General features: G+C 36.5%; 1 protein-coding gene across 1 annotated transcript in view; it reads right to left on the bottom strand.

Annotated features, from left to right (window-relative positions):
• TNKS2 (tankyrase, TRF1-interacting ankyrin-related ADP-ribose polymerase 2) overlaps nt 1-15,404 on the bottom strand; it is a 65,227-nt gene that overhangs the window by 39,631 nt on the left and 10,192 nt on the right. The window contains exons 2-8 of the mRNA XM_006880332.1: nt 8,912-9,136; nt 7,391-7,486; nt 5,293-5,329; nt 5,051-5,126; nt 4,341-4,435; nt 3,640-3,706; nt 652-838 (exon numbers count right to left, since the gene is read on the bottom strand). Coding sequence (XP_006880394.1) covers nt 652-838; nt 3,640-3,706; nt 4,341-4,435; nt 5,051-5,126; nt 5,293-5,329; nt 7,391-7,486; nt 8,912-9,136 — 783 coding nt within the window. The remainder of the gene's footprint in view (nt 1-651; nt 839-3,639; nt 3,707-4,340; nt 4,436-5,050; nt 5,127-5,292; nt 5,330-7,390; nt 7,487-8,911; nt 9,137-15,404) is intronic.

The raw sequence follows: 15,404 nt of genomic DNA, 5'->3' as shown, positions 1-15,404 counted from the left end.
TTGAATCACCACTGACTCCTTGGGAGAAAGGGCAATCTCTTCCCATGCGATTTACAGCCTTGAACATCCACGCTGGAGGGTCAGTCATGAGTCAATTCTGACTGGATGACATTGAGAAATAAAGGAGTATTTATACATGATATTACTGTATCTGAATTAGGTAATTTTTTTTCTCACTTTATCGACTGATAGAAAAAAACAGACCTTTGCTCAGAATCAGGGGACACTACGTTAAGATATGCTCATGGCAGATTAACTCCAAGGGTGGGGCGGGGGGGGGAGAGGGAAATTGGAAGAATCTGTTCTGAAAAATCATATATTCGTATTTTGTAAAGAAACTAGTATAATCAAAAAAATAGTGGAAAAATTAGAAATGCTCTAATTCCAAAAGCAGATTATCTCTAATAAGATCAATACATAAAGAAAGCATACAGCTTGATTTGGAAAAAAAACAAATAGAAACATATTTTCTTTTTATAGGATCTGATGAGTACTGCAAATAAGCAGAAATGACCAAATATAAAGTATGTTAGTTAGTCTGAACAATAATGACTAAAGAAAATAGTCTAATTTAGTATTTCTGGGAAAAAAATAGGAAAATAAACTTAGTTTATTAATATTCCAGCTGAATATTTGTCATTTTATACTCACATGCTAATCTCTCTTTCAACTGTGGTGTAGGGGCCAAATCTATAGCACTTTTGTTGTGACAATTGAGCAGGGTTGGATCCGCACCATAACTTAAGAGGAGAGAACATACTTCAACTCTGTTCTTCGAAGCTGCCTCATGAAGAGGAGTGAACTGCCACAAGTCCATTGCATTTACACAGGCACCATGCTGAAAGGGGGAAAATGCATTCAATTTTTGAAAGATTTAGAATTATTAACACTGTGTAATTTAACATCATACAAGTTGAGAAAGATTATATGCTTAAGCCAAGAATTTACTTTTTAAGCCAGGAAAATTCCAGGAAAAGAATACAATTTTCTTCCATAGAAAACCAGCAGGCAGGTACTAGGTCCCACTTAATTCTTTCATTAAAAATAAAAGTGTTCAAATAAAGTTTTAGATTTAACCCATAGCTTTTCTTTTATGTAATTAGAACATACATGATAAAATACATTCTATTAATAATAGTTTTGACAAGGAATACCATCACCCAAATGAAGACATACAGTATTTTCATTCCCCTGGAAAAGTAACCTTATGCTGCTTTTATTGATAATTCTCCTTCATTTTAACGTCTAGCACTATATATTAAATTTCCTTGAACATAATACAAAAAGGAATAAAATATGTATCTTTTGTGTTCAGCTTCTTTTATATACGTTTCTGAAATTCATTCCTATTACTGTATATGCTGTTTCAACTAATTTGATTATAATTATCCCTTTCAGCTTCTCAATATATGCCATATTTTAGAAGCACGTCTTCTGCTTATCGTCAATCAATAGGTGCACCAAGATATAGGCTGAAGGAGAACCCATAGTATTATTTTCTCTTAAACTGATTAAAAAACCCCAGTGTTCTGTACAACTATGCTCATACCAGCGTTATTCAAAATAGCAAGAAAATGGAAACAAACCAAATGCCCATCAATGATTAATGGACGGAAAAATTGTGTTATATATAGTAATAAAAACAACAACCAACTATCAAAGTATTTTATAAAGTACGACACAATATGTGAGAGTTTACTGAGCATTATTCTGGGTGAAGTAACTCAACAACAAAAGGACAAATACTGCATAAGACAGCTACTGGGAGAGAAACAAAACGAATGATTGTATAAAAGTGAATGATGGTATAAATAACTAATCAAACAAAACTCACTAAACAAAACCTTCTATACAGTGTTTAACTTGTCAGGAATGTACCCGATAGCTTTTATTCCCAATTTATTAAAATCTACTAGTATCTTTTTTAAAATTAATTTATTTATTTTTCATTTCAATGAACACCTACAGAGATTTTGTAATTCCATTCATTGTTGCACTTTTCTGCCCCCCCCTTGAAAAGCAAAAGAAAAACTCCTTCATGGGTACACAATCCCCCTTGCACACACCCCCCCAAATATAATCTACTCTGCAACTCTCATTCCGTACTTTTATGATAAACAAAATGCCCTAAAATATAGTACTTTTAAAGTATTCTCTCCCTCATAGACTTCAATGCAGTAAACATAATTTATCCAGTTTTTCTCAGTCTTACCCCCACCCTAATGTATTTAGAGGACAGGATGAAGAAGAAAATGAAAAGAATTTCATGTTATTTTTATGCCTCTTAGCACCACACTTTATGTGAACACCTTGGCAAAGGACCATGTGTGCCTTCCACACCTGGCACACGGTCCTGTGAAAAGCAATCAGTGAATGTTTACTGTTAAATGTCAGCTTCTGGTAGAAGATGCTAGTAAAGGCGGCTAAATGACTCAGTATTGTCCAGAACGTCTGTCTATACCACCAAAAACAATTTCAGAATCTTTGCCTCTACTTGTTTTCTCCTGACTTTGACTATCTTGCCACTGTTCTCATCTCAGTTACTTTCTGTGTACGACCTCCAGTCAGCCTTAATCACTGGCTCTTAAGAAACCCCCATTCAGTTGTCTCAAATTCCCAGTGCAACAGTATACTTCACTCATTTGTTACAGTATCACAAGTGCTCTGCTGAATTCAAGATTCAGTTTTACAATACAGATATTACATCTACAAATGTATCACACTGTGGCCACATAATAAAGTGAGAAGTATTCAGTGGTGGCAGATGACCAAAAGAAAACAGAGGTATCAGAAACAAATGTCCTCTTTCTCTTCCCATGACAGCTAATAAGAAAGAGAGTGAGGACAGTATTATTACAGGGGTAGAATGAGTGATTGTAAACAGACATTGCAGAAAACAGACAGCAGTTGGGGTAAATATGTAGGTAGGTAGCAGAGGACAGATGTGAAAGGTGGAATGTCCATGGATCCATTCTCAAGGAGACTATGACACAAGACAAAATAAGATGTTTCTTGTCAGCTCTGGGGACCTGTCTGTGCAATAGTAACTGCTCAGTGTAATTAAAGAAGTGAAGCTTACCAAATGAGACTGTGCCAACTCAAAGAACCTGCTTCAATTTGAAAGTTTTGCAAATAAATCCAATGGTTATGGTAATCTATGATTCACTGAAATTCATTGTTTTTTTTTTTAAGAATTCGGAAACATTACATGTAGCCATAAATTACAGCATCAACCTGCTATTCCCAAGATGGCAGTTGCTACTTTCTACTTAGCATTGTAAGGTACCTCAAAAATCTTCTAGTAGTCAGATGTTGACCTATCAATCACCTACATTTTGGATTATAAATACTTTTTTATGCCACTAAGCTATGATGGCTTAGTGCTAAGGAATTGTTCTGCTAACACAAAGGCACAAAGCTCAAACCCAACCAAGTACTTCCAGAAGAGAAAGATGGGCAATCTGACTGATCTACAGCCTCTGAAAACCTGCTGGGGGGTCAGATATGTATTGGTTCTAACTTGACCGTACACAACATCACCAACACATACCAACCAAGTACTAAAACCACAAAAATATATTGATTTAAATAATTTTATAAAGTTCTAGAAAACAGAATATTAAGTACAAGAGAACTTACCTTGACCAAAAGTTCAGTTACCTCATAATGACCATAAGAACAGGCATTGTGTAAGGGCACCAGATCACTAAAATATGAAAAAGAGAAAAACAGCTATGCTATTTCAGATTCCCTAGGCACACAACAATACAAAGCGTAATTAATTTAAACTTACATGTAAACAACAAATAGCTTATGGTTAAAAAAAAAAAAGACATGGTTGCATCCATTTGAACCCTAAAGCGCCAGTAATTCTAACTGTACCCCATTTTCCCCAATGCTCCTGCCACTGTTTCAGCTAGGCTTGCAAAGAATATTGAATATATCAGGAAATGTCCAAAGAACAAAGATTTTTCTTTTCAAAATCATTAAAAACTGAGGCCTCCCCTACCTGGTCCTGTACTCGATCGCATTGATGGCTTTCCTAGCCACTCTGTCCTGCAAACTTCTGGCACCAGTAATACTCTTTATTTACCACTTAGGTCTTAGAAGAGACCTTTTTGTATTGTCAGCTAGGTTTTCAAGCTTCCTAAGCTCCAAAATGTACTGAGTTTAAGGTTTTAAAATTCTCTGACCTCTCAGAGCAATCTGCGTATTATACAAGCTCAAAACATACTATCATGCTGCTCAGTAAAAATTTTGATGAAATTCTTTTGACAAGACCACAAAGATTTTTATATAGAGAATAACATTTAAGTCCTCATTTTTGTTCAAATGCTTACCCTTTATCTTTAGCATGAACATCAGCTCCATGCTGCAGTAACAGCTGTACAATCTTGACTCTATTGTATCCTGCAGCCAAATGCAATGGAGTTGACTGAAATATTAAAATAATGGGGGAAAATTGGCTTTTAAAAATGTGCCAAAAAAAGGGAAAATCCAAATAAAACACTAGACAAACCAATGGAGGAGGAACAACTCAGAAAAGGAGGAGGAGAATGGCTAGTCTACTTGAAGGCTATCATTAATGTCACTAAAATACACATGGAGAAACTGCTGAACTGGTGTATCCTGGCTGTGTATATTTTCTAAAACAAAAATATCATTTACTTTTATAACATCTAGCAAACTGAAAGTATAATATACAAGTGTATAAATTCACTATTGCACACAATACACAAGTACTATGTTTATGATCATTAAAATTTTACTGAAATTTATCAATTAACTAAACATTATTGTTCAGTAAGCTTTTTAAATGGTGGCCTAGTGGTAAGAAGCCATGCATGTTGCAATCCCAAAGGCACGTGAATCGACTCTATCAGGAACTTCACAACAAGGATGGGCAATCTTCTCCCATGAGATTTACTATCTCTAATAAGCTCTTCAAGGAGGTTTGTTCCCCCCTCCAAAAAATTTTCATTACAATAATATAAGCGTATGTTCAAAGACACCAGAAGATGAACATAAATCTAAATATAAAAGGAAGTACCTTTCTGCCATCACTTGCATGGCAGTTGACATTTAACGGTGTTAGTAAAGCCATCATTTTTTCCTCATTGCCACTCCTACAATAAACAAAAAAATTTAAACATGAGCAGTTCTATTCTTTATCAGATCCTAGAGACATGTACGTGCAGGTTAAAAACACTTTCTATTAAAAAAACCTTATTATAGAGAAAAATTTTAAATCGTCAAATATTTGTGGTACAGATTTGTAACATTAATACACACCTGGCACTTTCCAAGAGTTCATCTTTTTTATATTCACCTGAATTGGGAGGAGGGGAAAATGAGAAATAAAAAAAAATTAGTTACAACAGTAATGACAATTTTATCTTCAAAGACATTCATAAAGCAGTATTTAAGTATTTAGAGTAGGTAAATTTGGAAATACATTTCCAAAAAAGGAGAAATGGTTACTAAGAATACCATGCAGTTTAGAAATACCTAAGAACATAAAATATTTTTATTATATAAAAAAAATAAGTCAGTGCTGTTTCGTGGCATATGACTACAACAAGAACAAAATGCAAAGAAATAAAAACTCAGAAGGAAACACAGATTATGGGCAAGCCCTTTCCCTCCTCTCCTAAAAATTCCCAAAAAGAGTTTATTATGTTTAGAACAAAATGCATCAACAACTTCATCCAAAAGCCAAAGAAAGCAAAATTCAATATACTAGCATTGCAAATATGACAAAAGATAATCCACAGTATCATAAATTAAGCAGAACTACTTAAACATGTGCAAATTCCAGAATAGTTTTAAATACTGTTTATAATGCTATTTTAGATATATACAAATATTTTGAAGAGATTACATAAACTCCTTGCAACTTTGAAGACCACTAACTTAACTGATTTAAGAAAACCCAAAAAGCAACCAGTAACTTCTTGGACTATGACTGCTCTACAAAATAGTTGAAGAGCATAAAAACTGACTAGAAATAACAGGGAGAGTGAGAGGAGGAGACAAGAATCCACTCAGGAAGGCTATGAATCACCGCTATGGAAATGGCAGGGGAAGGAGAAGGGGAATTCCTTCAAGGGTGAGAATGTTTAAAAAGTTAAAATGGTGAGGGGAAAGAGTATCAAGACCGGAAGAAGTATGACAACAGTGATTTTTTAATTTATACAGAAGTCTCTACCCAATTGCAAACTCTGGAGACTCAATGCTGGGGTCTTCCTGAAAATCATCACAGGCTGTGTCACATCATCCGCAAAGGTACCCAAAGCAGTCCCAGGCACCATGAATCTTTGAGCCAGTCCTGGAAGAGGTCTTCATTTTTCATCAGAAACTGGCCAAGGACCAAACAGGTCTCCAGATCCTTGCCCAAGATTTCACTAACCTTAGCCAGGTTCCTCACTTATATGTAAAATAAATGCAAAACCTTTAAGACCAATAAAATTTAAACTAACTTAGCCCATTTATTGTTTTGTGGAAACCAAATCCAAACTGCCACCCACAATAAAAAATTATGTATTGATTGTTAGGGCATCTTTTGAGGCTGACGATTTAAAAAAAACAAAACCAAAAAACTAGGGAACAGGGAAGAAAGAAACACTAAACTGAGATATATGTATTGCAAAGTTTTTTGGAAGACTATTCTAAATTTTCTGAAGAAATAGAAAACCCAAGCAAAAAAGCTCATAAAAAAAAAAAATAAAAAGCTCAAAAAAACTCCAGCCTATTAGCTTAGAAATGATGTAAAGTTCTCCACATGGGGGGTAAGAGTACAGTATAAAGTATGGTAGTGTTGCTTAAGAGGAAGGTACAATGACATGTGAAAGAGATACAACTCAGTAAAATCTGCTGTTCTAAAATGAACAAAGAGAACAACAGTCATACATATATGAACAATTTCCAAAGAATTATAGCAGAGTACAACTAGCTTTCTAGTTTTTTGTTAATTAGCACAACTGTTTTGTGCTAATTAAAATAAATAAATAAATGAATGAATAAATAAATAAATTGTTTTACCTGAAAGGATCTTTAAAAAAATTAGGAAAATATATTAAGCCTGGAAAATGCAACAGTATACTAACTATATTAAAGCAATCTGAAGAAATTAATGGATTAAAAAACACCCTAAATACATAATAACAATTATCGGTCACTCTCTATTCTGAAGGCAGATGTAAAAAGAAGACAAAGCTTTACATTTATTAGCCAAGAATTAAATGTTAATTGTCCAGATGTGGAAAAGAACAGCAACTGAACTGACATTTTTTTAAAAAACCCATCAGAGGTCATAAACAGGAGGAGGCAGACTCTACCTTACAGCTTGTTCTTTACAGTCTTCCTAGAATAATCGAGTACACAGACCTACCCGTCAGCACTGCTTTAGCAGATGGGTCTGCTAAATCCAATGCAGTCCTTCCATCTGTATTTCGGATGGTTGGCTCTGCTCCATGTTGTAAAAGTACTGCAAAATAGCAATTCTACCTTTAAAAATGGTCATCATGACAATATGACTTCAGTAAAAGGTTTCCTCAAGTATCCTGGTCTAGAAGTCTTAATTATGCAAAGACACGTCTAGTTAACCTACTGGCCCTGAGTCGACTCCGACTCACAGGCACCCTCCACTAGGTTCTGAGACTGTCTGTATGTGAGATTGCCCAACAAGCCTGTGCCTTTTGGTTAGCAGTCCATGTGTTACCCACTAGTCACCAGTGGGTGAGGGAGATACTGTTTTATGTTTTAGACATTTACCTCACTTACACTAAACTGATGACTTAGGAATATATACAGAGTCAGATTCTTAGGAGCCATCTAGTAGGAGCCATAAGGGGCTAACCCACAGGCTGGTGATTTTAACAGAACCACTGGTTCCACAGGAGAAAGACTTTGCAAGCTGTTCTCATGAAGAGTACAGCCTGGAAAACCCCTCCGGGCAGTTCTGTCCTGAACATGAGGTTTCTATGAATTAGAAATGACTCTCAACATCTACAAATAAAAGAACACAGAGTGCACCTTGACTTGTCCTGTTGCACATGGCCTTCTGTCTATCTATCTCAAGGATTTCAACTGTTTTGCATGAGGGAATAAAGAGAGGTATGGAAGTAATGAGTTCAAAATCCCTGACTTCGGTGGCTCAGAAAAGCAAATACAAGATTACTGAGAATTCTGAAACAGGCATCCTTCTCAATTATCATTTTCTGGCATCCTATGGCACCAACTAGTCAGGTAAATTCTATTTCATTTGTTTGCCTTAATATTCTAAATGACTTAAGTTTTCCTCTCATTCTTTCATAATAATCTGAGCTCAACTTGGATACTCCAGTTTCCTAACCAGCCTCCTTGATGCCATCTATGTTACATAACCTCCTACTAGATTAAGCTGTTCATAATATTCTATAATCAGACTGTTACCCTTCTCAAAAACTTTCAATTATCCCACACTGCCTACATGATAAGTGTCAAGTTTCTTGGCTTGAAGTTGAGTTTTTTAATTAAAAAACAAAATAAAAACCCTACTTACTTTTGTAATGTACTTCACAATTTTGCCTGGAAAGAATGCAGGAAGTAGTGATTTGACTCCAGTCAAGTCACTGTACTCACTATTGACAATGCCTGTTCCCGTTTCCTATGTGTTTATTTGGTTTTCTGTGTGTCTTATTTCTCAAGATAATACAGTGTCTAAAAAACAGAACTTTGTATTGTATTCTCCAAAGAACCCACAGCCAGTTCCATACACAAATATACTCAATAAAGAGTAGTTAACATATAAATCTGTGAGGGCAACTATATCCAGTCGGGCAGCATTTGATAACTATAAAAAAATATATAAATTAACCTACATACAAAATGGTTACAACTGCAGATGGTTTTGGAAATTAAAAAGTCTTACCAATGCAAACATCAATCTTTCCTTTAATTGCAGCTTCATGAAGAGGAGTGTAATTCCAATTATCTCGAGCATTTGGGTCTGCACCATGCCGCAAAAGGAGATTGACAACTTCAGCATGACCAAAGGAGCATGCATTATGAAGAGGAATAAGTCCCCCATCATCACGTGCTTGGACATTGGCGCCATTCTGAAGCAAATATTCAACAACATCTTTCCGCCCAAAACCTGGAAGAGAAAAATTATCCACACTGAAGTTTTCCAAAGGAAATATTTCAAAGTAGAATTACAAAGTACAAGCCATACTGTTTTTGAATAGAAAATAACAAATTGAACAATTTAAGGATTCATTAATAAAGGGTGGCCTTATGTCTATCTAAGTGTTCTAGTTTCACTCTCTAACTGGGGTTTTGTTGAAAGTCTCTAGAGCAAGTTCATTTCCCATGTAACAGTTTATACATTTGATTTATGGCATTAGTTGCAATCCCCTCTGGGCTCTAACAGCATTCTTCCCTCTCCCTGGGCTGTTTCATTCGTCTTAATGGGCTTTGTTTTGGGGTAAATTTTGTACTTTGGGTCTCGTATGTTTATTGTTCACTGTGTTTAATTGGGTCTCCTATGTTAGAACTGAGGTATACAAACCTCACGAGCATTACTGTTCACTTTTAGGTCTGCTGTTTGGCTAAAAGGTGATCCCTAGCAGTTTGCCTAATAAGAGTCATAGTCTCAGGGGCTTCACCATTCTCTATCACACTTGAACGTTCTGTTCCATATTTTCTCCCACTCAGGCCAAGACCTCCTACTATGACAACCACTGTAGTCATTGGTTATGTGGTGGGACATCATCTAGTTCTGGTTTTAGGGTAGTGTGGACAGAACTCTGGGTAGTCCAATGGGTAGGTGGGTGGGTGAAGGAAATGGGAAGGATCTTGTGTGAAAAACAATGCGTTTAAACTTTGTAAATAAACCAGAATAAACAGAAAAAAATGATTTAAGTGAATGTTTACAGAAGGGTTGGGTTTTCATTCATTCATTCACTGATGCATATTTTCCTCCTTCTCACTTCCCTTTGCCTGAGTTTTGATTTTATACTCTAATTCTATCTTAGATGGTTACCTGCAAGCTTTTGAGAATACAACTGCTACTCACTACAGTAGGACATAGAACACTGTCTTTGTGGACTATGTCAAAGTGATTGACCTAGATGTCCCTTGAGACTACAGTCCTAAGTTCTCAAGCCCAGTGATTCATTCCTTCATCATTAATTAATCTTAATGAGAAAGCAGAGTCTTTCCAAAGTCTCAGAAGCTTATGAAGTGACTGAAAGCCCAAAGTTCAAATGTTTCTCATTTCATAATACCATTTCTAATTGCAAACAGAGAATTCTGAACATTTACTACCCATTTTCAGAGGTACGAAGCATATAAATTGACACCTTATGGAGTGGTGACAAAACTATTCCTAGGAAGACTTTTACACATCTATTTCTTATAATGCTTTCTGTTGTTAGACAGCAACCAAAAAAAGGGTCTGTTTATAGTTTGTAGAGCAGGAGAGGAAGATCCCAGATGAGATAGGGTGACACAATATCTGGGGTAAAGGGGGTAGGTATGTTGGAGACTGTGAGTATGGCTCAAGACAGGGCAGGCTTCAGTGATATTGTACACAGGGTTGCAAGTGACTCAATGGCACATAACAACAACAACAACAACAACAACAACAACATGTAATAAGGATGGAAAGGTGCTAGGCTTTGCCAAAGTAAGTAGATGCCAGGTTAGTGACATAAAAAATCCCCTTGTATGCTAGTCAATGACAGCATCTGAACTTTTCCATATACCAATGTTTTTCAAACTGTTTTCCCTTCAGTATTATTTCAATGACATATATGATTCCAAACTACAGATGTCTGGTTTACTATTAAATACTAAATTTTTGGCATATAAAAGTCACTCACAAAATTATAAATGGAACTGAATAAAATGATAAAACTTAAAATGTTTAAATCTTCCTTTCCCTTGTAACAAAAATCCAAAGCAGATAATTATCCCTGAGTATCCTCAAAATTCAAAGACCCCCTTGTATACCAAAATCCACTAATGGACAAGTCCCTTATTAAATGTCATATGTATTATTTGTATAAAACCTACGTAATTCTCCTGTATGCTTTAAACCATCCCTAGCTTACTTACTATAAATAATACAAAGTGAATGCTATGGAAATAGCACCTTCGGCTCTGTGTGTGTGTGTGTTTGTTTTGTTTTTGTTTGTTTTTTTAAGGGAAAAACTGTTTTATTCATAGGACTGTCTCCACATAGAAATTATTGGAATTTTATTATTCAATCATAAAAAACAAAGTAAAATAAAAAGAACACAAAAATCCTTACCACTGGGACAACAGGCAACATCATGATAGATGGAGAAAAAAACTGAAGTTGTTAACTATTTCATTTTACTTGGATCCACCATCAACACTGGTAGCAGCAGTCAAGAAACCAAAAGATGTGTTTCACTGGAAAAACCTGCGACCAAGAACCTACTCAAAGATTTAATGATCAAGGATGTTATTTTAAAGTGTATACTATGCCTGATCCAAGTCTTTGCATTTTCAATTGCTTCCTAAGCATCTGAAAGTTGGACAATGATGCCTTTGAATTATGGTGTTAGTATCAATGAATGTCCCATAGACTGTCAAAAAGAACAACAAAAAAGAATCTATCTTGAAATAAGTGCTACCAGAGTACTCCTTAGAAGCCAGGATGGCAAAACTTTGTCTTAATCCACTCTGGACATGTTTTCAGGAGGAACCAGTCCTTAGAGATAGTCATTATGCTGCAAAAGGCAGAGGAATGGGGAAAGACAGAAGTCCCTCAAAGATCTTTCTTTGCATTTGAGGACCTGCTCTGACCACTTAAATTGTTTGCCTCCTTTTTCTGGCCCTTGATTATCTCCTACCCTCTGCTGGTTGAATCCATCAACGCTGAATTCAAAGATAAGGAAAGCTGACTCAATTCCTCAGGCACCTCTTAGAAACAGTCTCAAAAATACTATTACAACACATTATAGCCACTGAAAGATTTGTTGAAAACAGTGACTTTTAAATTTATTCCTCTTTTAAGAATGATTCACTTGTTGTTGTATATCATAGAGTCAAAACCGACCCAAACCTGACCCTCTGGCAGGTTTTCAGAGACAGTTAATTTAATAGGAAGAGACTGCCCATCTTTCTCCCATGGAGCAGCTGGTGGCCTTGAACCCTGTGCCTTTGGGATTGTGGTGCAGCTTCTTGCCATGAGGCCACCAGTACTCCCTTAAGTCTACATAAATGTTTTAAATGGGAGAGGCAGGTGATAGATTAGTCCTTTAGAGTTTAGATGGTTATTGTCATCATCCACGTGAGAGATGATGAGGGCCAAAATGAAGACCAATTTGGTAGCTAAAAAACCCCAAAACTGTTGCAGCTGAGTAAATTCTGATTCACTATGATCCCACATACAAAGTCCCACAGCACCAGACTTTTTCTTGGCTGCAATCTTAACAGATCTGCCACCAGACCTTTCTTCTACTGTGCCGCCAGGTGGGTTCAAACAATAAATTTCTAGGTAAGTGACTGAATGAAAACAGTTTATACCAACCAAAGACTTAGATGTTGTTATGTGCTATCTCAAGTCGAGACCAATTCATAGTAACCATATGAACAACAGATCTAAACCCTTTCCTATTCTGTGCCATCTTCATCAACTCTGACACACGAGCCCACTGCTGCAGTCCTATGTCAAGAGACTGTCTGGTTGAGGGTTTTCCTGACCCTGCACCTTTCCAAGTATGATGTCCCTATCTAAGGAAAGCCTCTCTTAGCAACATGCTCAAAATATGCTAGACAAAGATTTGTTCTCCTTCTCCACGGAGCATTCTGTTAGTGCTCTTTCCAAGACATGTGTTTGTTCTTTTTGTTGTTCATGCAGTCTCTTCTCCAACACTACAGCTCGAAGACATCAGCTTTTCTGCTGTCTCCTTACTCACTGTCCAGCTCTTTGATGCACAGCAAGTGACTGAGAAGATCATGGCCTGTATCAGGTGCACCTTAGTTTTTAAACTGACACCATAGCTCTTTAGGAATTTAGAGAGGTCCCTGACGGAAGACGTTCCCAATGCACTACAGCTCTTGATTGCTGAGACCAAAGACATTGACTGTGAATCCAAGTAAGATGAAACTGATAACTTCAAATTTCCCCCCATTTATCATGCTGTTACCCACTGGTCCAGCGATGAGGATTTTTGTTTTCTTGACATTGAGATGCAATCCATATTGAAGACTGTACTCTTTGATCTTCTGCAGTAAGCATTTCAAGTCCTCTTCACTTTCACCAGGCAAGATTGTCATCTGTCATCAGCAGGTTGTTGAGTCTTCCTCCAATCCTGATGTCACGTTCTTCTAATAAAGTCCAGTTTCTTGAACGATTTGCTCAGTGTACAAACTGAATAAATATGGACAAAGGATACAACACTGACATACACTTTTCCTGATCTTAAACCATGCAGTGCTCCCCTTTTGAACACTGCTTTTTGGTTCAAGTACAGGTTTTGTAGGAGCATAATTAAGTGTTCCGGGAATCCCATTACTCACAATGTGAGTCATCATTACGATCCGCACAGTCAGTAAAACACAAATAAGACATTTCTCTAGTATTCTTTATTTTTTGACAGGATCCATCTAACATCAGCCATGGTACCAGAGCCACTTCTAAATCCAGCTTGAATTTTTGACAGTTTTCTATGAACTGTTGTATCTGTTTTTAGATGATTTTTTTTTGTATTTTGCTTGCATGTGATACTGATATTGTTTGATAATTTCCACATCCTGTCGGATCACCTTTATTGGGGATGAGAACAAACATGGATCCTTCCAGGCTAAGTAGTTGTCCTCCAAATTTCCTGGCATAAAAGGATGAGTATGTCCAGGGCTGCTTCTGCTGGCTAACACATTTGATTAATTGATTCTTCATCAATTCCTAGAGCCTTATTTTTTGCCAATGCCTTTAGTGCAGCTTAAGCTTCTTCTCATTACTACTGGTTCTTATTCCTATAGTACTTCCTGAAAATCTTCAGTGTCAACTAATTCATTTTCATACAGTGATTCTGTCTATTCTATCTTCTTTTGATGCTTCCTGAATCATTCAAGATTTTGTCCATAGCATCTCTCAGTATTGCAAATGGAGGCTTGAATTTGTTTTTGAGTTCTGTCAACTTGAGAAATTCCAAGTAAAGGTAAAATATATACATAAGGACTTAGAGACACACTTTCAAAGTTAAATATCCCAAACTAGACTTCTCACCTGATTAATCATATTGTTACCTAGATAATTCGAAGGTGTCTCGAACTCAGCATGATTCCCATTCTTTTCATTTTTATTTTTATTGCTATTGATCTAATTCAACCACTATTACCTATAGCTGGAAGTATTTAAAATTCCTAAGTGAGTCTTCTATTTCCATTCCTATGCCTAGTAACCTTTTAAAAACAGTCATTGTATCATTTTCCTATTTAAAACAATTTGTACAATTTACTGGCTTCTTATGGATGTGCTTAGAATAGAAATCAGCCACTCAATGAGGCAGCCTTGCACAAAGCAGCTAGCCCTCACCTACTTCAGTAACTTTATGTCACACTGCTTTTCCCTTTCTAAATAACAATCTAGTTTTCTTTCAGTACATCAACTAGGCCGGCCAGAATTTGGTACAAGCTGGCCGGCTGATTGTAATGCTCTTCCTTTGCTCTCCTCATCTCTAGCTTTTACTCAGTGCCTCTAAGTCTGTTTAAATGTCACCTTAAAGAGGTCATTCTTGACCATCCTATCTAAAGCAGTCCATTCTATCCAGCAGCTTCTTAACATTATGCTATTCATTTGAAGCTCTGATGGTGTATAGTCCATAGAGAGGTACACTGTTAACCCAAAGACTGAAGTTCTCTGGTGGTCTAAACCTAACCGCAGCAGGCTACCAGACCAAAAAAAAAAAAAAAAGTAAGAAAGGCACAGAAATAGCTCCAATGGAACATTAAAACACACACACACACACACACACACACACACACACACACACACACCCCGGAAGATGTCTGTCCCCAGGTTTAGTGATCAAAATATGACTGGGAAGAGAAGACAGCTGTTAAAGAGAGATTTAACATTGAAAATGACTAACTACCTAATACTGAATTAATAGGCCTATCTGGACATGCAATGCCAATCTCCATATCCTAGTGGGTTTCTTTACCAAGAGACAAGAAACTTAAAAGATGACAGCCATGGCTAATTAGGGCACACTGTGGTTTATTTAAAAATTTTGCAGTATTATTCAAAATGGGTGACCCTGGAGGACATTATGCTGAGTGAGGTATCTCAGCCACAAAGGGACAAATGCTATATGGTGCCACTGCTGTAGAATGAGGCTGGCATTGGGGTGGGGGTAAGACTGAGAAAAACTGGATGAAATATG

The sequence above is a fragment of the Elephantulus edwardii genome, unplaced genomic scaffold (assembly GCF_000299155.1).
Source record: "Elephantulus edwardii isolate Elephantulus edwardi_28Jun2011 unplaced genomic scaffold, EleEdw1.0 scaffold00007, whole genome shotgun sequence".
Taxonomy (NCBI): domain Eukaryota; kingdom Metazoa; phylum Chordata; class Mammalia; order Macroscelidea; family Macroscelididae; genus Elephantulus; species Elephantulus edwardii.
The sequence above is the reverse complement of the archived record's forward strand: the minus strand, read 5'-3'. Positions and strand labels throughout refer to the sequence as shown.